The 24,479-nt window shown below is 53.7% G+C and overlaps 1 protein-coding gene across 4 annotated transcripts; it reads left to right on the top strand.

The window, feature by feature from the left end:
• Positions 1-57: 57 nt before the first annotated feature.
• On the top strand, positions 58-22,265 carry NUMBL (NUMB like endocytic adaptor protein). Of its 4 annotated transcripts, none has more exons than XM_032841985.1 (10): positions 58-617; positions 4,581-4,665; positions 6,228-6,367; positions 7,402-7,476; positions 7,578-7,652; positions 8,608-8,748; positions 15,750-15,939; positions 17,503-17,805; positions 19,855-19,977; positions 20,817-22,265. In XM_032841985.1, the coding sequence occupies exons 1-10, from the start codon at positions 504-506 to the stop codon at positions 21,449-21,451; spliced, it is 1,881 nt and encodes a 626-aa protein (XP_032697876.1). In that variant the 5' UTR covers positions 58-503; the 3' UTR covers positions 21,452-22,265. The 4 variants fall into 4 exon arrangements, with proteins under 4 accessions (XP_032697876.1, XP_032697875.1, XP_032697878.1 ...); XM_032841984.1 differs by having other exon boundaries at positions 354-617; positions 17,500-17,805; XM_032841987.1 differs by lacking the exon at positions 58-617 and adding an exon at positions 833-1,068.
• Positions 22,266-24,479: the final 2,214 nt, after the last annotated feature.

The raw sequence follows: 24,479 nt of genomic DNA, 5'->3' as shown, positions 1-24,479 counted from the left end.
TCAGCCTGCCTCCAGGTGCAGATGGCCAGCCCCCTCCCATCCTCTGGTCTGAAAGCCGCAGCCCAGCCTGGGCCATCTGTTGCCGGGATCCTCCTTCTACCCTTTCCCTCCCACCCGCCCCTCCTCCAGCCCCTCCCACACGTGCTGACCACCTGCTCTAAAGGCCGCGGCAGCTGAGAAGGCCTGCCCCCGCCCCACACACCTCCCGGGCTCCGCTCTCCCTCGCCTCGGCTCCCGGCAACCTCGCCTTTGCTAATGGACCGTAATGCCCCTGCCAGCTGCTTTCCAAACCCATAGGACTGAGTGGGAACGGGGGTGCAGTGATGGCCAGAACACCCTGGTCCCAGCCCGGCACCCCCACCCCCGAAGCCGAACCGCTCGCACACTAGGACGCCAGGGTCTCTTCGTTCCCTCTCCCCTTCCTTGCAAAAAGTGCCTCGTCACCGCTTCTGCCCGCCCCCGCTGGGCTGGGAGAACCGTGGGGTTAGCTGGAAGATTTGGGTATGTGGGGCGGCAAAGAGCTTCCCGAAGCAACTCTTTCACGGACGTGGAACAGAAGGGGACCTGAGGTCAAGGTTCACGGAGGCGAAGAGAGCCCACGCCTGGTTAGGCCTAGGGTTAAGGACTCAACGAGGCTCACATGCTGGCTCAGTCCGGGACTGGCCAATGGGCGTGGCGGGGCGGTGGCCGCACCAGAGGAGGCGGGGTCATATCTGCGTATAGGCGTGGCCTGCAGGCCAGGGGGTGGGGCTTGAGCCGGCCGGGCGCCGGGCCGGGGCGGGGTTTTCTTGCATATCCCGAAGGCGGCGGGCCAATGGGCGGGGCTGGGGCGGGGAGCCGAGGCAGGAGGGGCGCTCCCCCGCCCCCGGAACGGAATCCTCCCGGGTGCGGAGCAGGCTCGCGCGCGTGCATCCCGCACCATCCCCCGGTCCCCGGCCCCGGCCCGCGTCAGACCGAGCTGCCGCCGCCGCCACAGCAGCAGCAGCACGCTCGGGGATCCGGGCCCAGCTGGGGCCACGGGAGGCGGGGGCGCCCGGGCCCTGGATGTCCCGCAGCGCGGCGGCCAGCGTGAGAAGGGCGGGAGAGGGGGACTCGGGTGGGGGGGCGGCGCCGCTGCTGATGTGGCGAAGGGTGGGAGGCGGCCGCGGCGCCCGGATGGAGAGAGGGTGCCAAGGGTGGGGAGGGTGGGCCTGGGTGGGGGTCCGGAACAGGCACCCTCTAAGCCAAAGCTTGAGAGACAGGGGTCGGGGCACAGGCCCTCTTTTGCCAAGGCCCTGGAGATAGAGATCTTGGACACAGACCTGCCCCTCAAAAGAAAAAAAAAAAAAAAATCAAGGGCAGGGGGACAAATTCTAGGTACAACTCCCTGGGCAAGGCTTTAGGGTTGGGGTCCAGGACACAACCCCCACATTAGGCCAAGGCCTCCAGGAGGCCATTCCAGAGCAGACGCAATCCCTACTCCTCCCTGCCTAAGGTGGTCTCTGAGCACAACAACCCTCTAGGCAAGGTCTTGAGGATGGGGGTCCCTGGGCACAGCTCCCCCACCAAGCCAAGGCCTGGGGGGGTCGGATTCCAGGCACAGTCTGTACTCAGGCCTCAGAGACGTCCTGAGCACAGCATCCCCCCACCAATCTTTGGGCGGTGTCCCAGGAACAGCCCCTTCTCAAAACAAGCTCCCTGTTCCCCGGACTCCACCCCCCACCCAGCCTGAATAAAATAGGGAAATTTCAGGCAACCCCCAAAGGCTTGGTCAAGGATCCCTGGGGCTGCCCAGCTGTCTGGGAGCAGCCCCACCCGCAGACAATGCACCGCCTCCCTCTCCAGGGTATGGCCCCCCAGGCTCCAAGGTTCAGGCTGGGAGTGGGGGGCGGCTCCCCAGGGACCAAGCACAGCCCTATCTGTCTGCAGCGACTGCGGGTGACAGCGGCTTTGTGTGTGGTACCTGGGGGGAAGGGGGAAAGCAAGGGATAGGGAGGTGGCTAAGAGTGTGACCCGGTGTTTGTGTGACTGTGGCTGTGGGTGTGCACGCGTGTGTGCTAGAGCTGGGGACCAAAGAATCCTGTGCATGTGTCTGTGTTTTGTGCTTGTGGTTGTGTCTGGTAATGTGTGTCATGGTGTCTGTGACCCCGGCATTGGTGTGACTGTGTGTGTGTGTGTGTGTGTGAGAGAGAGAGACAGCTGCTCCTTATGCTGAACCCTGTACTTTTTAGTCTGTTTGAGTGTGCGTGTGCATGGTTGTAACTATGTGGTTGGGTCTGTGATTACATCTTTTGTGACCCTAGGCGTGTGCTTTGGTAAATATCACTGGGTTGTGACAGTGTGTGTGTTGGGTCTGGGGTTGGGCGAATGTGTGGCCGACTAGCCCTGGGTGGAGTTGGGACAGTGGTACGGGGAATTGTGTCTGTGACTCTGGCCATGTGCTGCTCTCCCACTGACTTGCGAATGTTTGTGGTTGCGTCTACAACTGATCGTATATGTGGGTCACACATACGTCTACATGACACACAACTGTCCCTGCAACTCTGGGTGTGTAACTGCCATCGTATACGAAGACACCCCATGCCTGGTTGTGTGATGGCCCTGTGACATGTAGGACAGCGATTGTGTGTCCATGGCCACATCTATGTATGTGACTTGGGTTGTAGAAAGGTCTCCATCTAGCTCTGTCGATACGAAGTGTGCGCATTTATAGTTGTGTCTGCGTGTGATCTGGGTGACAGATTGGAGTAGGGGTCTGAACCCCTGACTGATTATTAATAGAGGGTTATTTTATCACGTGTGACTCAAGCTCTACTTATGGCTGTGTGTGGTGGCACCAGGGAACTGTGTGTGTGTGGGGGGGCGGATAGAGGTGATGGTGGCTTCTAGATTTGTGTCGGACCTGCACATCTGCAATGATTATATGGATGATTATATGTCATGGCCTATGGGAGTGAGCATGTCTATAGCCGTGTGGCTGGTGTGAGTGTCCCTGTCTATGTGTGCGTGCTGGACTGTGTTTGCGTGCTGGACTGTGTTTCCATCTGGGTGGTTTGGTGACTGGGTGACTCTCCTGACTGCGTACATGGCTCTGTCAGGAACCGTGTCTTTTGGGTGGACGCAGCTATAAGCGCCATGTCCAGGTCACCGCATTTCTGAGTTCTGTCTCATCATCACTGTGTGCTTATGACATGTGACACAGAAATTGCATGCCGATGTCTCCCTGTGTGAGAAGCTGTGTGTCTGTCCACAAGACACTGTGATTGTATGTGGCCACAGGCTTCTTCTTCATGTGTTTGCATGAAGAGAAGCCATGTGTTGGTGAGGGGGTGACGCAGGGCATGTGGCTGGGTACTGGGACACCGATGCTGTGTGGCTTGGCACACACAGCCATTTCTGAAATGCATATGGCTGGGACTCTGAGCCAGCATCCATCTGGCCATACCTGAGCCTGGCCATCCTGAGGGACAGTCGTCTCTGGGTGGTTCTGTGCATGTCTTCAGTGTGCGTGCCTGGTCCTCAACCAGGGACAGACCGTGGCCATCCGTGTCTCTGTCTGTGATTGGTCAGGGAGGGCTCTCCATGTAAGGGTGGCTGATACGGTGACCACATGTGTGTCCCTGTGACTGGGTGTGTGTGTGACTGTGATAGCACGTGACCCAAACAACATGTTGATGTGGCTGCTGCAGTTGGGGTCAGGAACCTGTGGGCTGCCGTGTGCCTGGACACAAGGAGGCACCCGTGGCCGTGGCTGAGGCTGGTAGTGTGGGACCGAATGTGTGGCCGTGTGTCTGCATGCCCCCGTGACCACATGTCCTCGCACAGCAGCAGAGCCTCATGTGACAGGTGTGTGTGATGGGGACCCTGTCTGTGCTAGTGGGCGACCTCTGACCGGTGTGACTCCAGGGGCAGCGACGCAAGTGTGTCAGGCGGGGGCCTGAGGAGATCTCACTGGGAGTGAGCGCTGCTCCGGTGGGGGTGCCTAGGCCTGGCTGTCCGTACGTGGCCGAGAAAACAAGGAAGGACCAAACATCCAGTAGCTGGTGTGACCGGGTGTTTATGGCCGTGCCTGGGCAGGCTGGGACTTGCTACTCACGTGGACAGATGTCTGTGTCTGTGAACATGGATAGGATACCAGCTGGTGATAGTGGCTGCCGCCACTTTTGTGTGTCTGTGGGACCCGGTGTGTGTCCCTGCTGTGGTGTCTGCACAGACACATGTGTGGAGCTGTGCCCAGGTGCTGGGGACAGCTGGAGACCTGAGTTGTGTGTGTGCATGCATGTGACCGTATGTTTATGTGCAGCCTGGACAGGTGTCTAGAGGTCAAGGCCACTCCCTCCTCACACCATCCCCTTGGGTACTGAGGGCCTCCTGAGGCCAGGACATCCCCAGCACATGCCCCCGGAAATGCACCAACTCATTCCTGGGCTCTTGCTACCAGGTGGCTGGTGTCCTTAGTAACAGTTGCTATGACAACTGGGGCTCTCATCAGGGAGCCTGAAATGGGGGGGGGGTTGGCTGTTGTCCAAAGAGGGAGTGAGGTAGGGGACTGAGCCCCACCCCAAGCCAGTTTCTCACCTTCTCCTCCCTTCCTTGGGCAGGGCGGACCCAGGAGGCCTGAGCAGCATCTGCCCCCAGCCCCCTCTGGGGCCCCGGGGCCCCCTGAAACCTCCAGGACGGAGCCAGGTGAGTGACCAGCTGGGGCCAGGGCAAGGGCTGAGTGTGTGCTTGGGTTTGGCTTTCACGGCGGGAGGAACTGTCCCTGTGCTCACACGGGCTTCATCACACTCAGGAGTGGGCGCCCTCGAATGTCTTCCCTGCACACTCAGTGACCATCAGGCCCACCCTCGCAAATAACACGAATACACTCTCACAGACAATAACCTTGTGCTATCCCACATCTACCTAGATACTTGGTTGCATAGACACAGCCTCAGCACAACACTCATGAGCCCACAGTCTCTGCAACAGCCACACTCTCTGACACACACACACATATCCTCCCAGACAAAAGCCACAGACACACAACTTCACCACCGACAGCACTCTGGGCCAGAGACAAAGACTCTGATAAGTCACAGGAACACACCGTCAGAGGCGACAGCCATCAAAGGCAGTAGCCACACTCTCACATGGACACACAGCTTCTAAGACAACAGTCAGGGACACACCCTTTCGAAGCCAAGAGCTTCATGCTCAGACACATCCCCACAGGCAGCATTCCCGACACACATTCCACAACCATCTCACACTTAGATAGCCTTCAGCAACAACCTTCCAGGACCTTCACTTACGGACAACAACCGCACTCTTGGACACTGACCCCCTCAAAGACTGCACTCCCAGACACACACTTTCTCAGACAACCATTCTCAGACCTGTGGCCTTCTGTACACACAGTCTTCAGAAATACACACACTCACAATGGTTGCATGTTCAGATCTAGACACTGGGAATACACCAATTGCACACCTGCATGCGCACACACACACAGTCCCCATCTGCTGCTGGTGCTCTGTCCTAGTTGGCCCTCACGCTCCTGGGATTGTCAGGATGGCTTCTCAGTCGGTGAAGACTGTCCCACCTCCACTCTCGCTCCTTCATCTGATGGTTGCAGGTGCACACCGCCCCAGGGTCTCCTGTCTTCGACTAGACACAGTTGACAGAGGGGCAGATCTGAGGGGCACAGAGATGAGCCCCCAGCCCCCACACCCTCTGGCTTGGGCTCTGGACCTCAATCCCTGGATGTTCTGAGTCCCCCCCACACCGAACCCAGGCAACTCAGAACTCTTGTGCTCTCTGACCATCTCATCCCCTGGCTTCCTACCCCTAAAACCCCTGGCCTCATGACCCGTGCCGTTATGCCTTCTAAGCCCTGTGCCCTCCAGTGTCTAGACTCCCTTTTAGTTTGGATCCTCATACCTCTTGACTGTCACCTCCCTAATCTCCAGACTGCTAAAAGCTGTGATTCATGACCCTCCCCATCCCTGACCTCCATGTACCTTGGCCCCAAGTTTTTCTTCTGAAACCCCACTGCTTACTCTGGCATTACCCTGCCTTCCTGGTGTCCCCTGACTGCTGCTGATGCACGTTCCCTGAATGCCATACCTCTGACCCAGTGACGCCCCCTACTGTAACCCAGATCCCATGTTATCTGACCCCATGTTCTCTGAGCACTCTATCCATCCTGCTGGAGCCCATGCCTCCAGCCACCGCCCTTGACCCGTGCCCCCGTCCTGTGTCACCAGAAGGGGCGGGCACCATGAATAAGTTACGGCAGAGCCTGAGACGGCGGAAACCAGCCTACGTGCCCGAGGCATCGCGCCCCCACCAGTGGCAAGCGGATGAGGACGCTGTTCGCAAGGGCACGTGCAGCTTCCCAGTCCGGGTGAGTGGGCGGGCCCATGGGCGGGCGCTGTGAGCTTCCGGGTCCCTGGTGTTGGGTGAGAGGGCTGAGGGCCTGTCCTGTACAGAGGGATGGCTGAAGGTTAGTCCTGCTAGAGCAGGACCCCACGGCCTGGGCCTGGGCCCTTCAAAGGCGGGATCAAAACCCCAACACATTCTCTTGTACCAGGAAGTTATTACCTGGGGAGTGAGGGGGTTACCTTCTTCCTATTAGTCACCCTATGCTGTGGGAGCTCAGAATTTCCAAAAGGCACTGGACAACTTTTCACAACACATACTGCACCTCTGTGAGGGAGACCGCAGGATTCAGGTTCAAATCCCACTCAGTCCCTTCCTGGTGGGGTGACCACAGCCGATGGTCACAAACCCTCCATTTTCTTTTCCCTTCTCCCAGAAGCAGACATGGAGTGTGAGGGGTCCATCTGGTGGTGTGGGAAACGTTGCGGGGCCGAGGAAGGGTAGGCGGCCAGTAAAGGGTGTTTCACTAACCTGCAGCTGTGGGCCTTCAGGGCGGCCACCTGGACCTGGCCCAGGGTCCTGAGTACTCGTCGCCCGAACCCTGCAAGAAAGCCCTCTAAGAGGCATGCACACTCGAGGCCAATGCCTCCCTCCCGCTACTCAGCCCTGACTTCATGCTGCTCGGGAAAATGCTGGGAAATAGAGCCATCCTAGCCACGGGGTGAGGGAGCTGGGGCGAGTGTACCCCAGCTCCCATCAGTTCATCAGTGGGCCAGTCCTGGGGCTCACAGACACTGGGGCCCAAAGGGAAGAGGGTAACATGTTAAGGCCCAAGAATAGAGGCAAGATGGGAATCGGTACTACCCGCCTGCTTCAGCATCCTGTCTGTATGCCTGGGATGGGAGCAGAGTAGCCACCTCACAGGGCCGAGGTGCAGAGTGGATTAATATGTACGATGGGCTAGGAGCATTGCAGGAGGGGTCGCAGCTGCTCAGGGCACACTGGGAAGGTACTGATTACTGTGCTGATTTCCTGTCCTCCCGTTTCCTCTCCCTCAAGTACCTGGGCCACGTGGAGGTGGAGGAGTCCCGGGGGATGCATGTGTGTGAAGATGCCGTGAAGAAGCTGAAGGCGGTGAGTGAGGCTGGAGCCGGGAAGGCACCCCCCCGACACACCGGGCTCAGACCCCAGGAGGCAACCCTGACCAAGCCCTTTGTCCTCCTCCCCTACCCCAGATGGGCCGGAAGTCCGTGAAGTCTGTCCTTTGGGTGTCAGCCGACGGACTCCGAGTGGTGGATGACAAGACCAAGGTAGGAGGCCTGTGGGGGTAGGAGGGGGCACCGGTGGGCCCCTCACCCCCCAACCCTACCGGCTTGAATCAGGACTTAGGACGCCTTCCCACCCACCTCCAGGATGTCCCTCCCTCCCGGGCCTTCCTAGACCATGTGCTCCCGCAACATCTTGGCACACCTCATAGTCCTAATTCAGGGCTGAGTCCTGCAGTTATCATGAGCTGGCACAGATGGTGGGTGTGAGCACAGGCTGCGGAACAGAGCCTTAGCTCAGATCCCAGCTCCCCCACACATCTGCTGGGTGACCCCGAGTATGAGATTTAACCCCTCGAGCCTCAGTTGCCTCATCTGTGAAATGTGGATAAACACGGACCCTGCCCTTAAATGAGAGGGTAGGCGCATGCCATGTAAAACGGTGCCTGGGGCAGCATACTTGCACAGATCAGTGGATGTTAGCTGTTCTGGGTTTATTGTCATTGTTCCCGGCCAGAGGGGAGCCTCACGCGGCCTGGATCAGAGCATCTGTTTGCTCACCATTGACTTCCCTGCCCAAGGAGGCAGCAGCACATGACAAGGGTTAGGTTAACGACTAAGCAGGATTGACATCTTTGCAGAGGCAGTTCCCTTGCCCCAAAAGACTATTCCCTGCCTTTTTGCCTAGTTAATACCTCTTCCAGGAAGCTTTTGATGTCTCCTGATCAAGTGGAATTGGGCACCTCCTTGTGGCTCCCATGGGTCCATGTGTCTCCCTCAATCCTGGCCCTGACCACTCGCCTGTGTCTTTCTCTGGTGATGGGCCTTGAGTGCCTCGTTAACTGGGGAGCCCCATGGGAGCTGGGCCCACCTCTGTTTCAATCAGTGCGGGGTCCCTGCCCATTCAGGACAAGACAGAAAACAGACAATAAGGGAGCACTGAATGAATACAGGAAAGACCGTTCAAGTTCCTCTCTCGGTTTCCCCGGCCATCTTCCAGGACCTGCTGGTAGACCAGACCATCGAAAAGGTCTCCTTTTGTGCTCCTGACCGCAACCTGGACAAAGCTTTCTCCTACATCTGCCGGGATGGGACCACCCGCCGCTGGATCTGCCACTGTTTCCTGGCGCTCAAGGACTCTGTGAGTATCACCAGAGCTGGGAGGAAGCTGGCTGGTTGCTCTTCGGCGGGCTCAGGCCAGACCCTCACCTTTCTTCTCCGTTCCCCGTGTCCTTTGCAGCTCCTAACTTAGAGGAGTACAGGGAGGCTGGAGAGGATTAATACAAAGTGTCTGGAACGGTGCCTGGCACATCAGAAGTGCTCAGGGACACATTAATTATCATCCTCATTGTCCGTAGTTGTGCATGTTTCTCTTATTTTTCTTTTTTATGAGGGTTGCACGCATGTAAGTAACATGCACAGGTGTCCAGGGCACAACTCCGTAAACTCTCGCTTACATAAAAACCCCAGCTGTTTCCTCGGGCCCTCCTCCGTGATACCCCCAGGGTACACTTTTCAATCTCCATTCAATTTGTCTGTGGTTCTTCATATATTTGGGACATCAGGGTCCCCTCTGAGAATCTGACGGAAGCCACAAATGGTCTGTCTTCTCAGAAACATTCTCATAGTTAGGATTCTGAAGCTGTGACAGAAAATCCCCAGCTGCCAGTCAGTTCAGGGAGATAGAAATTTGTTCCTGGCTTGTGTGAAAGATATCCAGAGGTAGGCAGTGCAGGATTGGGGTGGCTCTTCTCTCCCATCAAGGGCTGCAGCTCCTTGATTTTGTCGTGGCACTGGAGTGTGGCCTCCACTCCATGACCCAAAATGGGTGCACATGCTCCAACTCTTGCATCTTCATTCCAGCTACCTAAAGGAGGGAAGCATGCAGAGGGGCAAACCCTCTCCTTTTGGGGAGCTATGTAACAATTATATCCCATTGGTCAGCATGTAGTCACGTGGACATCCCTTGCCACAAAAGATAATGGAAAATTTCCTCTTTATTCTGCCCTATCCCCTGAACCCTGACCTTAGACCACACCTAACCTGGTAGGAAGGCATGGTCTCAGCTCCCTGCATTAGCCAGTGTTTTTTGGTGGCTGGCTGCAGAAACCAATCTGGCTGATTTAACTCCAAAATGTTATAATGGGGGGAAATCTTACAAAAAATCAAAGGGCAATCAGAGCATTAAGCATCAGGATAGTCAGGGAGCTGAGCAGCCTGAGGGCACCACAGAGGGGACAGTTCCTTCCACTGCACTGCTGCAGAAATGAATCCAGCCTCTTTTTTTTTTTTTTTTAAGATTTATTTATTTATTTGACACACACACACACGCGCCCACACAGAGATCACAAGTAGGCAGAGAGGCAGGCAGAGAGACAGTGGGAGAAGCAGACTCCCTGCTGAGCAGAGAGCCCAATTCGGGGCTCGATCCCAGGACTCTGAGACCATGACCTGAGCCCAAGGCGGAGGCTTAATACTGAGTCACCCAGGCGCCCCGGGGGTTAAAATTCTAACAAGAAGGCATGGGATTGGCCTGTCTTGGGTAAGACCTCCCCTTGGTCAGGGGAGGGTGGAGCACAAAGATTGACTTATCCAACATGCACGAGGAGCTCCCCAAAGGGAACTTGGGGTGCTGTTATCAAAAGCAAGGGGAATAGATACTGGGCAAGTAAAATAACACACATCCCTCTGAGATTTTCCCGGGATTCCTTCGTATTTCAGAAATCCCCACCCCGGGTGCCTGGGTGGCTCAGTTGGTTAAGCAACTGCCTTCAGGTCAGGTCACGGTCCCAGAGTCCTGAGATCAAGTCCCACATCAGGCTCGCAGCTCCACAGGGAGTCTGCTTCTCTCTCTCTGACCTTCTCCCCTCTCATGCTTTCTCTGTCTCTCTCTCAAATAAATAAATAAAATCTTTTAAAAAAGAGAGAGAGAAAGAAATCCCCACCCCAAGGACTCTGGACTCCCAAAACTGCTCAGCACCCCCAACCTCCTCTGTCATATACACAATCTCAGACGTCAAACCGGGGGTGGAAAACTAGAGTGAGAGTATCAGGTTGGATTAGTCAGGATGGGTGAGTGCCTGCCAGGGGCTAGTATGGAGATATCAGAAACCAAGGGCCCTGAGCAACTGCAGATTTCCTGAGCAGAGCAAGCTAAGTTGTATCAGCTATCTGTTGCTGTGGAACAAATTGCCCCAACGTTTAGTGACTTAAAATGACCATCATTTACTATCTCTCGGGTTTTGTAGGTCAGGAATTTGGACGAGGCTCAGATGGGTGGGGCTGGCTACAGGGTCTCCTGTGCTGTTACAGCGCGATGGTATTTGGAACTGTGACCCCAGAAGCCTGGCCGGATAGCCCCACTTTTCACGGATCTCAGGACCTCTTCACAAGGGCTGTCTGGCAGGGGGGTTCAGGAGAGCTGGACTTCTTCCGTGGTAGCGCTGGGCTCCAGTGTGAGTTCGAGAGAGGCAGAGCTCACACCTGCTTGGTCTTGGTCTTGGAAACCACACAGCCTTGCTTCTGTGGGATTGTGTCTGTCCAGGTGGTCGTAGAGGTATTCCCAGGCTAAGGGGAGAGAACACAGACTCCACCTCTGATAGGGGAGTGACAAAGTTCTAGAGGAGTGGGCAGGTGCCAGAAATTTGCTGTGGCTATTTAGGGAAAACGCGGCTACATGGTTAGTGTGGGTTCAGTGTTATAACAACATAGCTGTGGGACATGAGGCCTGGGTGACTTTCCTCTTGGGGACTCAGTCTCCTCTTCCATGAAATGGAGGTGTTAGCAGTGGCTGCTCCCAGGTGTGTTGGGGAAGCATTTGTTAGGATCACACCCAGAAAGTTCTGAACAGAGCTGCATAACACTGGTTCAGTCACTAGAAACAGTTGCTATCACTTGAAAAGTACTTGGGTGGGGGGTGGTGCCTGGGTGGCTCAGTCAGTTCAGCTTCTGTCTTCAGCTCAGGTCATGATCCCAAGGTGCTGGGTTCGAGTCCCACAGGGGCTCCTAACTCAGTGGGGAGTCTGCTTCGCCCTCTCCCTTTGCCCCTCCCCTTCCTTGTGTGCTCGCTCTCTGTCTCTCAAGTAAAATCTTGAAAAGTACTTGGGGGTGAGAATCAAAGCAAGAAAAGAGCAAGGCCATCTCTTCTGTGTAGAGAGCGTGACCTTCTCTGCTTTCCCTTCCACTTCTGAGCCACAGGTTTGAAGCATTAAGTGGTAGAACTCCCAGGATTCCCCAAGCATAACTTCACTTTTTGAGGTGCAATTCACATGAAATTGATCATATGAAAGCCCACACTGCAGTGGCATTTAGTAGGCTCTTAACCTTGTTCCTTCATCACCTCTCTCTAGTTGCCAATATCCTCATCACTCCTAAAAGGGAGCTCAGACCCATTAAGCCGTCATTCCCTGTGCCACACACCTTCCTCCCTGACGGCTAGTGGCTTTCTGTCTCTGTGGAGTTACCTCTCCTAGACAGTTCATATAAATTGAACCGTACGGTATGCGGTCTTTTACAGCTGGCTTCTTTCACTTAGCATCATGTTTTCAAGGCTCATCCTTGTAGCGCGAGTCCTTACTGTTTTATAGCTGAGTAATACTCCGCTATATGGATATATTACATGTTTATCTTTTCATCCTTTGACGGACATTCGGGTGGTTTCTACTTTTTGGATATTGTGAATAATGCTGTTATGGACATTGGTGTGCAAGTATTTGTTTGAATACCTGTTTCTAATACTTTGGGGTCCATACCTAGGAGCTGGATTGCTAAATCATATAGTAAATCTATGTTTAAAGTTTTGAGGAATTGCCATTTCCCACAGAGGCTGCACCATTTTATATTCCCACTAGCAAAGTACAAGGGTTCCAGTTTCTCCACATCCTGGCTAGCACTTAATACTTTCCTTTTTTTTTTTTTTAATTATAGCCATCCTAGTAGGTGTGAAATGGTACCTGACTGTATTTTTTTTTTTTAAGATTTTATTTATTTATTTGACAGAGAGATCACAAGTAGGCAGAGGGGCAGGCAGAGAGAAGGGGGAAAGCAGGCTCCCCACCGAGCAGAGAGCCCGATGTGGGGCTCGATCCCAGGACCCTGGAATCATGACCTGAGCTGAAGGGAAAGGCTTTAACCCACTGAGTCACCCAGGCACCCTCTGACTGTAGTTTTGATTTGTATATCCCTACTGACTAAGGAGATTGAGACTCTTTTTATATGTTTATTGGCCATTTGTGTATCTTTGGAGAAATGTCTGTTTAAATTCTGTATCCATTTTTTTAAAAAATTGGGTTGTCTTTTTATTGTTGAGTTTTAAGAACTTTTTATATATTCTGGATACTAGACACTTACCAGTTGTATGATTTGCAAAAATTTCCCCCCGTTGTCTTTTCACTTTCTTAGTAGTGTCCTTTGAGGTACAAATGTTTTTAATTTTGATGAAGTTCAGTTTATTTTTTTCTTTTGTCGTTCATGCATTTGGTGTCACATCTAAGAATCCATTGCCAAATCTAAGATCATGAAGATTTACTCCATGTTTTATTCTAAGAGTTTTATAGTTTTAGCTCTTACATTTAGGACTTTAATCCATTTTGAGTTAATTTTTGTAAATGGTGTGAAGTAGGGGTCCAGCTTTATTTTTTCCATGTGGCTATTGTCCAAGCACCATTTGTTAACAGGACTGTTCTTTCCCCCATTGAAGTCTTGGTACCCTTACTGAAAATCAATTGACCATAGAGGTGTGGGTCAATATCGGGCTCTCAATTCTGTGTCATTGATCTATATGTTATCCTTACGGCAGTATCACATTATTCTGATTGCGGTAGCTTTGGAGTACTATTTAAATCAGAAAGTGTGAGTTCTTTTATGTTGTTCTTTTTCAAAATTACTTTGGCTCTTCTGGGTCCTTTGCAATTCCATGTGAATTTTAGGGTCAGCTTTTCTATTTCTGCAAGAATCTATTGGGATTTTTGTGAGGATTGCATTGAATCTGTAGACCACTTTGGAATAATTGCTGTCATTAACAGTATTAAATATCGCAATCCATGAGCATGGGATGCATTTCCATTTATTTGGGTCTTCTTTACAGTGTGTGGTAGTTTTCAGCATACAGGTCTTTGACTTCCTTGGTTAAATTTATTCATAACCATTATTTTATTTTGTTTCTGGGTTTGTTTTTTTTTTTTTGAGAGAGAGAGAGCATAAACATGAACATGAATGGGGGGGAGACAGGAGGGACAGAGGGAGAGAGGGGGAGAGAGAGAGAGAATATCATAAGCAGGCTACACACCCAGCACAGAGCCTAACACGGGGCTCCATGTCACGGCCCTGAGATCATGATCTGAGCCGAAATCAAGAGTGGGATGCTTAACCGACTGAGCCACCCAGGCGTCCCATTTTATTTTAAATGCTATTGTAGTGGGATTGTTGTAACTTCATTTTTGGATTGTTCACTGTTAGCGTAGGTAGGTATAACTGATTTTTGTGTGTTGATCTTGTATCCTGCAACTTTGCCAAATTCGTTTATTATCACTAATAGTTCTTCTGTGGATTCTCTATGATTTTCTATATATAAGGTTATGGCATTTGTAAACAGAGGTAATGTTACTTTCCCCTTTCCAATTTGGATGCCTTTCTTCTTGTCCAATTACTCTAGAACTTCCAGCACAGTGTTGAATAGAGTGATGAAAATAGGCATCCTTGTCTTGTTCCTGTTCTTAGGGAAAAGCTTTCACTCTTTCAGCATTGAGTATGATGTTAGCTGTGACTTTTTATCAGGTTGAGGAAATTCCCTTCTATTCGAAGTTTGTTGATTTTTTTTTTTTAAATCATGAAATGGGGCTGGATTTTGTTAAATACTTTTTCAGCATTCATGGGGATGACCGTGTGGCTTTTTTCCATCCTTCTGTTAATGTGGTGTGTTACACTGATTGATTTTCGCAAGTTGAACCAAGCTTGCATTCCTGGGATAAATTCACTGGATCATGGTGTGTAACCCTTTTCCTGTGCTGGTATTTTGTGGATGATTTCTGTCCCGCAGTTTAACAGGTGGCTGAGCATCTTAGTTAAGAAACAGAAGTTAGATCGATCTCATGCTCATGCTAACTTTGCCACTCGCTTATTGTTATGGGCGTGTTGACTAAGGCTGTTTCTTTGTCTGTAAAAATGGGTTTGTAAGCACAGCCACCTCCTGGCATGATCGGGAGAGTCCCGCATGGACAGATATACTGAGACACCTGTGTGGTGTTTCCCTGTGCCTGGCTCTTGGGCTGGCTCCCTCTGCTGTATGCCTTGCATATTAGTTCATAGATAAATCTTGCAACAATCCGGTTCAGTGAGTGCTGTTAGGGCCCCCATTTTATAGACCAGGAGGCTTGGGCACTAAGAGGTGATGTGGATTTCTCGAGAAACACAGCTGAAAAGCAGGAAGCCAGCATCATCGTGGCCTTGCAGCCTCCCAAGTAGGCACTCAACAGCATTTTATGACAAAATGCTTTCAAGCACGCAGGGAAGCCAAAAGACTTGTATAACCAGTCACCTGGACACCCACCACCCAGATCTCGCCGTTAGGTGTGTCTGCACTTACTCTGTTGCTCATTTGTCCCATTTTTGATGCATTTCAAAGTTGCAGACATCAGAATGCTTCCCCTGGACACTTCAGCTTGCCGGCCCCGCAGTAGAATGCATTCGTTTCCAGCTCCTTTTTTTTTTTTTTGAAGTCAAATGCTTGCTGTGCACAGACCAGGGGTGTTACCTGTACATACTCATGCAACCCAAGCCGCCATCAAGACCTAGAACATTCCTCTACCCCAGCCAACGTCTCCTGCCCCTTCCCAGTGAGTTCTCACCCCCACCCCCTAAGGAACAGCCAGGCTTCCAGCTTTTTTCACCACAGATTAGTTTTACTGGTTCTCGAACTTCCTATCAAGGGAGCCATACGGCACTGCACTCTTGTTTCTGGCTTTTTTTTCTCTCCGAGCTGTCCTATTTCCCTCTGGGTGCAGATGCATTCTGAGGCTCCGAGCAGGCACGGATGCAGGGGACTGGTCCAGGATCACCTGACACTGAGCTGGTGGCACCGGGGCTTCTGCCTCCAGCCGGCACAATGCCACCTCTTCAAGCCCGGCCTGACCCCTCTTCCCACAGGGGGAGAGGCTGAGCCATGCCGTGGGCTGTGCCTTCGCCGCCTGCCTGGAGCGGAAACAGCGGCGGGAGAAGGAATGTGGGGTCACGGCCGCCTTCGATGCCAGCCGCACAAGCTTCGCCCGCGAGGGCTCCTTCCGCCTGTCAGGTGGTGGGCGGCCCACTGAGCGAGAGGCCCCTGAAAAAAAGAAAGGTGGGTGCTGCGGGCAGGGCCTGGGGATCCATTCTGGGCGGGGGGCAGGGGAAAGCGACAGAGGCTGAGGGACCCCGCGATTTACAGAGCAGGGCACCAGCCACAAGGTTTGGCTACAGTTTACAGAGCTCACTTGTTTGGGCCATATTCGGCTGGCCACAGATCCCAGCAAAACTGGGTTATCTGCTAACCCAGGGAGGTTCAGAAGCATTTCAAATAGTGGCTCAAGGCCAGTTACTGGGTTGTGAAGTCAGCGCGGTGGATTGTGGCCGGCACTGAAAAGAACTGAAATAGAAAAGAATAGAAATATCAGATTAGCTGAAAGTAGTAAGGGGAAGTGTAGTTTAATGATAATTTTAGTCCAGGCTGTGTATTTGCGTGCATGTGTCGTGGGGGACAGGTTACCGTGCAAAAGGTTTTGCTTACCCTGGGTTGCCGTCAACAAAAATATCGGTGGTCTCTAACGTTACAGGTAAGTGGCAGGTACTTTGTAAATTCTAAAACAATGTGGCTTATTTATTTATCTATTTATTTATTTAGAGAGAAAGCGTAAGTGGGGGTATACTGAGGAAGAGATAGAATCCCAAGGAGGGGCGCCTCGGTGGCTCATTTGGGATCGAGCCCCACAACCGGATCCCTGCTCATTAGGGAATCTGCTTCTCCCTCTCCCTCTGCCTCTCACCCCACTCGTGCTTGCCTGGGCGCGCTCGCTCGCTCGCTCTCTCCCAAATAATTTTTTTTTTTAAAGATTTTATTTATTTGAGAGAGAACACAAGTGGGGGTTGGGGGAGAAGCAGACTCTCTATGGAGCAGGGAGTCCAATAAGGGGCTTGATTCCAGGACCCTGAGATCATGACCTGAGGTGAAAGCAGATGTTTAATCTACTGAGCCACCCCGGTACCCCTCTCTGAAATAAAACCTTAAAAAGAAGAACCCCAAGCAGACTCCACTGGGCTTGATCTCACAACCCAGAGATCATGACCTGAGCCAAAATCAAGAGTCAGGTACTTAACCGACTGAACCATTCAGGCACCCCTAAGACAGGTTTTTTTAAATATAAATGTATTGTGTTCTAAGTCACAGTATTCTTTTTTTTTTTTTCTTTTTTACTGTGGATTCTAGTTTTTAAGTTTTTGGAAAACACTGCTTAGAATTTACAAAGAACTAACTGTGGGAAGCTGCTTCTCCCTCTGCCCCTCGCCCCCCCGCTCCTGCTTGCTCACTCTCTCATAAATAAATAAATCTAAAAAAGTTGATCAGAAAGGGAAATAGAAGGTCTCAGAAGGGAAAACAGCAGAAGCAGTGAAGAAAGCTAGATTGGGGACAGAAAACTAGAGAGACCCAAAAGGTCAGGTTGGAGGAGGAATCCCCGGGGGCCCCCTGGGGCAGGTGGTACTGGTGTGGTGACAGTGAGACATTTCAGGGCTCTGACCAGCCTGTCCTGGGGACAGGACAGAGTGGGTGAAGGCAGCAGCACTGGAAGATGATCAAGGGGGCTTGCTGGGAGAGGAGCAAATGCCTAGGCGTGGTATCTGACCGCCTGTCTCCCCGTGTCTCCAGCAGAGGCAGCAGCTGCCCCAACTGCAGCTCCTGGCCCTGCGCAGCCTGGGCACGTGTCCCCAACACCGGCCACCACATCTCCCGGTGAGAAGGGTGAGGCGGGCACCCCAGTGGCTGCAGGAACCAGTGCGGCCGCCATCCCCCGACGCCACGCCCCGCTGGAACAGCTGGTTCGCCAGGGCTCCTTCCGCGGGTTCCCGGCACTCAGCCAGAAGAACTCACCTTTCAAACGGCAGCTGAGCCTAAGGCTGAACGAGCTGCCATCCACACTGCAGCGGCGCACAGACTTCCAGGTGAAGGGCACAGGTGAGCCCGGGGCTCAGCGGGAGGGAACATCGGGATCAGTACCATCCCTAGTAAGCACCAGAGACAGAAGAAGGGGTATGAGCCTTGATCGGTTAGCACTGTCTGCCATGGGAAAGAGGTGTGGAACATATTATGGTCGATTAGCAGCGTCTGCCGCCAACAAGGGGGGAGAGAGAGAGATTGATGAGCAATGTCTACTACTGGCAAGGAAAAGCAGAAGGGTGGCACAAGCCACAATCAATTAGTAATGTCTGCTGTGGTTAGGGAAAGGGGAGAGGTGGCTTGTATCACAATCGATGAGCAAAGTGTGCCAGTGGTTTGGGAGAGGGGAGAAGCTGCCTAGATGCCACTGTTTGCTGAGGAGGAGGCTGAAACTCCCAAGCATTTATTGGCCACTGGAGCCATGAGATCTGGCTGGGTGAAGGATACGGGCTCAGGGGAAGGAGGATTGTGATGGATTAAGAATGTCTGCCTGGGGCGCCTGGGTGGCTCAGGGGGTTAAGCCGCTGCCTTCAGCTCAGGTCATGATCTCAGGGTCCTGGGATCGAGCCCCACATCAAGCTTTCTGCTCAGCAGGAAGCCTGCTTCCCTTCCTCTCTCTCTGCCTGCCTCTCTGCCTACTTGTGACCTGTCTGTCAAATAAATAAATAAAATCTTAAAAAAAAAAAAAAGTCTGCCTGGGACAGGGAGAATAGAATGATGGCATATGGCACGGTCTCCTGACAGGGTCTGCCATGAGAAAGAAAAAGGAGCGAGGTGGCTACCATATGATTAATTAGTGAGGGTTGCCATGGATAAGGGAGAAGAGAGAACAGCAGAAGTTATGTTAGCTCAAGGAGAGGCTCCCAGAATTTGGCCAGTGGAGACAATAGGTGAAGAGCACACATGAGGTCAAGGATCAGGGAGCATAGTGACGGGTTTGCAGTGTCGCTGGCAGGCAAAGATCAGGCAGAGGCAGCACCCATCGTCGCTGACCGCCACGTCTTCCAGGGACAGTGCTGAGGAAAGAAGCAACACATCCTCCTTGATTAGTAATGTCTGCCCTGGTGCTGATAGGAGAGAGTGTGGCTGTTCTGTTTTTCTTAGAGGGGAGATGGAATTGCAAGGACCAGTACTCTCTCCTAGCCATAGGGTCTGACCGGGTGAGGCCGGAAGGTGAGCAAAGAGTCCAGTGGCAGGGGCGGTGGGAGGAGAGAAGCATCGTGTTTGATTACTCCTATCTGCCATGGGCCAGAGAGAAGAGAGAGGTGGCAAAAGTCATGATCTAAAAAGCCAGGTCTGTGTGGGAAGAGAGGGAAGAGAGGTGGCCCAGTACTGTGTTCTGTCTGAGGGAGACAGGCAAGCGGGCTGCCTTTCCTCCCAGCTGTCTGTAAGTCACGTGGTCCTGTTTCCATTTGCCAAATCAGAGACACCCATCTCTTATGGCCTTGGGGATTGGCATGGAGGTGTTGCTCTGTGTCCTGAAGGCTGGGCTGCTCCCAAAGGTGACTGCTGGGCAGATGCCAGTGCTGGCTGAGAGTGATACACACATATCATACCACAGCCATCACCCACCCCAGGGCTGGCACACACACACTCCTTGGCTCCCCTTGATTTGGAAGCTTCGTGTGCCCGGAGGCAGAGGCGCGCTTGCTTGGGTGTGACCTGCCCCCCCTCCCGAACTTTCAGCTCCATAGGAGTCACAGGGGCCACACACAGAAGTCACACACATTGGGAAGTCACAGAAGTCGGTGTTTCCATTAACATGCCCTTGGGCACGTACCCAGCTAACCCATGCAGACGTACACACACTCAAGCCACACGCCCAGGATCACGCAGACTTGGAGGTCACAGCTCAGATTCACACTCACTTGTGAAAACACTCGTGGGTCACATGTGGGTATTGCATTGGCTCATGCTTGGTAATCACAAGACACCACATGCCTAGATCCATTTGGTCACTGCAGAGTGGACCCATGACCCACACCCCATGACCCCAGAGGTCGTCAGAGGGGGCCACCTGAGGGCCTGGGCCCCTTGGCTGATCTCCACCCTTCCCTGACTTCCCAGTGCCCGAGATGGAGCCTCCCGGTGCCAGTGACAGCGACAGCATCAACGCTCTGTGCACACAGATCAGCTCGTCCTTTGCCAGCGCTGGAGCCCCAGCACCTGGGCCGCCACCAGCCGCAGCAGGTAAGCCCAGCCTGTCCCCTGTAGCAGCCACCCCGCAGCGCCCTCCCCACAGCGCCCCGCCTGCAGGCCCATGCTCCATCCAGGGTTACCTCCCAGACGCCGGGAACCTAGGAATCCCATGAGCTTAGAACCTTGGGTCATCTAAGGGCTAGGGGACCATCCCAGCTCCATAGAATAAATTTTGAGCCTTGGATCATCTTAGAATCCCAGGGTGATCTCAGAGCCATAGGTTCATCCTAGAACCACGGGGTCAACTTAGAACCACGGGATCCGTTTTAAACCTTCCTGTCTCAGAACCATAAAATTGAGAAACCCCCAGTCTTAGGATCACAGGATATTAGAACCTCCAGATTCATAGCCATGAAGCCTTGGAATCACCTTAGAGCCATGAGCTTATCCTAGAACCACAGAAGCTCTCGGAAGTGCAGTATAAATTTAGAACTCTAGAATCTTCGAAAGCACAACCTTAAAACCAGTGAACCTCGCTATGTTGGAAACGTATGGGACCCCTCGACAAAGACTTACACCATCTTAGAATTTTAGCCTCCCAAAACAATACATTGTCAAAATAATCAGAACTAAGGGTGCTATCAAAAATATTTAGGAACAGGTTTGGCCCTGACCCATCAGAAGGGAAGCTGGGCTGGTGACGGTCAGTCTCGCCTGTACTTTTCCATCTTAGGACCTGAGACTCTCAGAACTGTATTTTCTGAGCGCTCGGAACCATCCCGTGGTCCAGGATGGTTAAGCCGTTTGCCCCGAAGTCAACACAGGTAGTGAGCGGCAGGGCCCAACCCCCAGCCTAGGGTTCTCTCAACTGTCCCCTCTCCTCTCTCTAGGGACTTCTGCCTGGGGTGAGTCCTCCGTGCCCCCCACAACTGCCTTCCAGCCTGGGCACAAGCGGACCCCTTCGGAGGCTGAGAGGTGGCTGGAGGAGGTGTCCCAAGTGGCCAAGGCGCAGCAGCAGCAGCAGCAGCAGCAGCAGCAGCAAGCGGCCTCCGTGCCCCCTGTGGCCCCCGCTCTGCAGCCCTTCCCTGGCCCCGTGGGGCCTTTCGATGCAGCACCCGCCCAGGTGGCCGTGTTCCTGCCACCCCCACACATGCAGCCCCCATTTGTGCCCGCCTACCCGGGCTTGGGCTACCCGCCCGTGCCCCGCGTGCCCGTGGTGGGCATCACCCCCTCACAGATGGTGGCCAACGCCTTCTGCTCCGCCGCCCAGCTCCAGCCCCAGCCCGCCACCCTGCTCGGGAAGGCTGGAGCCTTCCCACCCCCAGCCATGGCCACTGCCCCCGGGGGCCAGGCCCGCCCACGTCCCAATGGGGCACCGTGGCCCCCAGAGCCGGCCCCTGCCCCGGCCCCTGAGTTGGACCCCTTTGAGGCCCAGTGGGCAGCATTAGAAGGCAAACCGGCTGTTGAAAAACCTTCCAACCCCTTCTCCGGCGACCTGCAGAAGACCTTCGAGATTGAACTGTAGCTCGAGCCACCCTGCCCGTCCCAGCATCTCCGGGTGCCCCACATCTGGGCATGGAGGCCCAACCTCTCTCCCTAGTCTCACACCCTGGGGCTGCGCCCCCCAACATCCCCTCCAGCCCCTTGATCACCCCCCACAACCACTACAGAACTGACATTGTACGCCCAGATTGCGACAGGATGGAATTCAGGGATGGACCCGGCCTGGCTAAGGGACCCATTTCACTGCCAGACTTAGGTTGGCAATGCCCTCCCCCACCCCCACCCCTAAACACAGTGGGATGGCCACAGTCCCACTGAGTGCCCTCGGTTCAAGCGACATTTCCCAGTTTCTGTTGTTGATCTTCCACCTTCCAGTGTCGGGTGGGATGGAAAAGGGACGCCTGCCTCGGGGCTCTTCTGGGCCCACTAGGGCCCACCCCAAGTCTGGTCATCCCCTCCCATACACAGCACAAGCAAAGGGCTTCCCTCTGCCCACCTGCTGCGTTCACTGCCAATGCTGTGCTCACCCCGATCACCCCTCTCCCCCACTTGGGGGGGCCCACATCTTCCCTGGGCCAAGATCTCATGGGGGTGGGGGACAAGTTGGGGGTCCAGGAGGCGGGATAGGGGAAGGAGATGCTCAGTTACCTCACGTTAGTGCCCGCTGGGGAGGGGTCCGGGACGAGGAGGAGGGGGCGCCTGGTGGGTACTTTTCTATCTTTTATTTCCAGATTTTTTTGTATCTAAACTTACAGATTTGTATTATACAAGGACAGCCAATAAAGGAAGAATATAATGACGCCCCTAGGGACAGCGGGGGTGTGTCGGGGCGGGGATGGTGCAGTGGCAGAGCCTTTTCTCCTGAGTCCTCTCCTAAAACGAGAGGGACCATAATCTCTGAGTCATAACATGGTAGGAGGGAATGCTGGCCCAGCATTTGAGAGGTTGGGTATTAAAAGGGACCCAAAATTAATCACCCCGATTTCTAATTCTTAACAGAGTCTGAACCAAAGAATTCAAAATATTATAATCTGCTTCTAATCAGTTCAGTATTGAAATGTCATTTTTGTATTTCTTAGTTGAGTATGGAAATTCTCAATAACCAGCTTTGGAACAGTAGATCTTTGAGCTAGAAAATTGGTCAATTCGCATTTTCTGTAACTTAGGCCAAAGTGTCATCTGACACAGCAGCACGTTTTTTTGTCTCTCTCTTGCTTTTTGGGTCCCACACCCCATGGAGACTGGTTCTTCAGGGTGCTTCTCCCTTCACAGAGACCACAGATCTGGGGGTAACCCACTCACTTCCCCCCCCAAGCTTGGGCTCTCAGATCTAACACCCCTGCCCTATCTGGGAACCTCCTCCCACCTAACCCGCGTGGGGCATCCCAACCCCACTGCCACCAAGGTCACTTCGCTGGGACCACCCAGCCCAGGCTGGTTCAGTGCCCCTTTTCCAGTCCTGTCTGGGAAGCTCTGCCCACCCTCACAGCGGCTCCCCGCGCCACCCCCCTCAAGGAACAGGCCACGTGAGCCCCTCCTCGTGCTTTCTGGAGGGTTCTGCCCCTCGCGATGCCCTCTCTCCAGGCACCAGGGAGGCCGCAAGGGCTCTTTTGGAACGTCCCACCGAAGGGCTAGTGCTTAGTGCCCCCCTGCTCTTGGGAAAGCTCCACAGGGCGCCGCAGCCCAGGGGTACCCCGCCCCCGAGCCGGGGGAACAGACCCCACCGCGCTGGCGCCCTGCGGCTCCCCGGGCCCCCGTGCCTCTCACCGCCCCTGCGCCGGGTCTCTGCGGAAAGGTACCCCACCGACAAACAGCCCCCGCCAGACCTCCGGCTCCGGCAAGGCTGCGGGGATCAGCGCGAACGCGGGAGAGCAGCGCCCCCTTGTGGTCCTGTCCTCGGGAAGCCGGACCAGGGCTCGGAAGGAGAGACCCGCAGGACCGACGTTAAGGCCGAAAAAGTGTTCAAGCACATACATACACGCATGCGTGGATAAAAACAAAATTGGCGGCGCAGTCATGAACAACATTGTTCAGGCTCTGGTTCAGCCGTTTGCTCCTTCAGTAAATGCTCCCTGACTCCTCCCATCCCCCACGCCTCCCGCTCCTCCCTGAGCACCCTGCCCGGCGCCTCCCAGGTCTGGCCCCCTATCACAAGGACGGAACGAAGGCGCACGCACCAGTTGGGGCTTTCCACGACGTCGCCTCTTTTCAATCACGAAGGAAAGTTAAATCACAACTCTAAAGCAGGTTCAGGATTCCAAGCTCAAGGACACCTCACCATGTGATTAAACATGGCTTCTTACCCAGCGCACAGAGCCGGACAGAAGACAAGCCACACGACAAACAAGAGGACAGAAGGGGTCAGAAAGTGAATGGACCAAAAGCACGGTCGGGGTCAACTCTTTGCACCTACTGGGGCCTTTTTTTTTTTTGATACTATCTATTTGAGAGAAAGTGAGAGAGATCATGAGAGGGGAGAGGGTCGGGGGAGAAGCAGACTCCCTGCATGGGCAGCCTCCATCCCAGGACTCCGGAATCATGACCTGAGCCAAAGACAGATGCTTAACCAACTGAGCCCACAGGCGGCGGCACCTACTGCTTCTGATGTTCAAGCACAGGAGGGTCTCGGTTCTGTTCGGAGAGCAATTGGGAGAGTCTTTGGGAGGAGCTGCCTTTTTTTTTTTTTTCTTTTAAAGATTTTATTTATTTAACAGACAGAGAGAGCACAAGTAGGCAGAGAGACAGAGGAAGGGAAGCAGGCTCCCCGCTGAGCAGAGAGCCCAATGTGGGGCTCGATCCCAGGACCCTGGGATCATGACCTGAGCTGAAGGCAGAGGCTTTAAACCACTGAGCCACCCAGGCGCCCCTGCAGCTGCCTTTTTTAAGTGTCAAGACAGAGAGGAGTCAGGTCTGAAGAGTCTCAACAGTTTGCTGCCAAAATCCTATCTCTTTTAAAGGGATTTAATCAGTTTGGGGTCTCTGCTGACTTCCTCCGGTTCTGCTCGTTATCAAGTCTGGGTGTCAGCAGACGCTGGTCCCGGTGATATGTC

Source organism: Lontra canadensis, unplaced genomic scaffold (genome assembly GCF_010015895.1).
Source record: "Lontra canadensis isolate GAN:19392208 unplaced genomic scaffold, GSC_riverotter_1.0 scaffold125, whole genome shotgun sequence".
In the NCBI taxonomy this organism is placed as follows: domain Eukaryota; kingdom Metazoa; phylum Chordata; class Mammalia; order Carnivora; family Mustelidae; genus Lontra; species Lontra canadensis.
This window is presented reverse-complemented; position numbering and strand designations above follow the sequence as displayed.

Bases quoted from the DNA above. Each gene is read 5' to 3' on its own strand.
- NUMBL (XM_032841984.1), top strand. From the start codon at position 504: ATGTGGGGCGGCAAAGAGCTTCCCGAAGCAACTCTTTCACGGACGTGG. The intron at 7,477-7,577 runs GTGAGTGAGGCT...CCCCTACCCCAG, and splicing joins CCGTGAAGAAGCTGAAGGCG to ATGGGCCGGAAGTCCGTGAA. The intron at 7,653-8,607 runs GTAGGAGGCCTG...GCCATCTTCCAG, and splicing joins TGGTGGATGACAAGACCAAG to GACCTGCTGGTAGACCAGAC.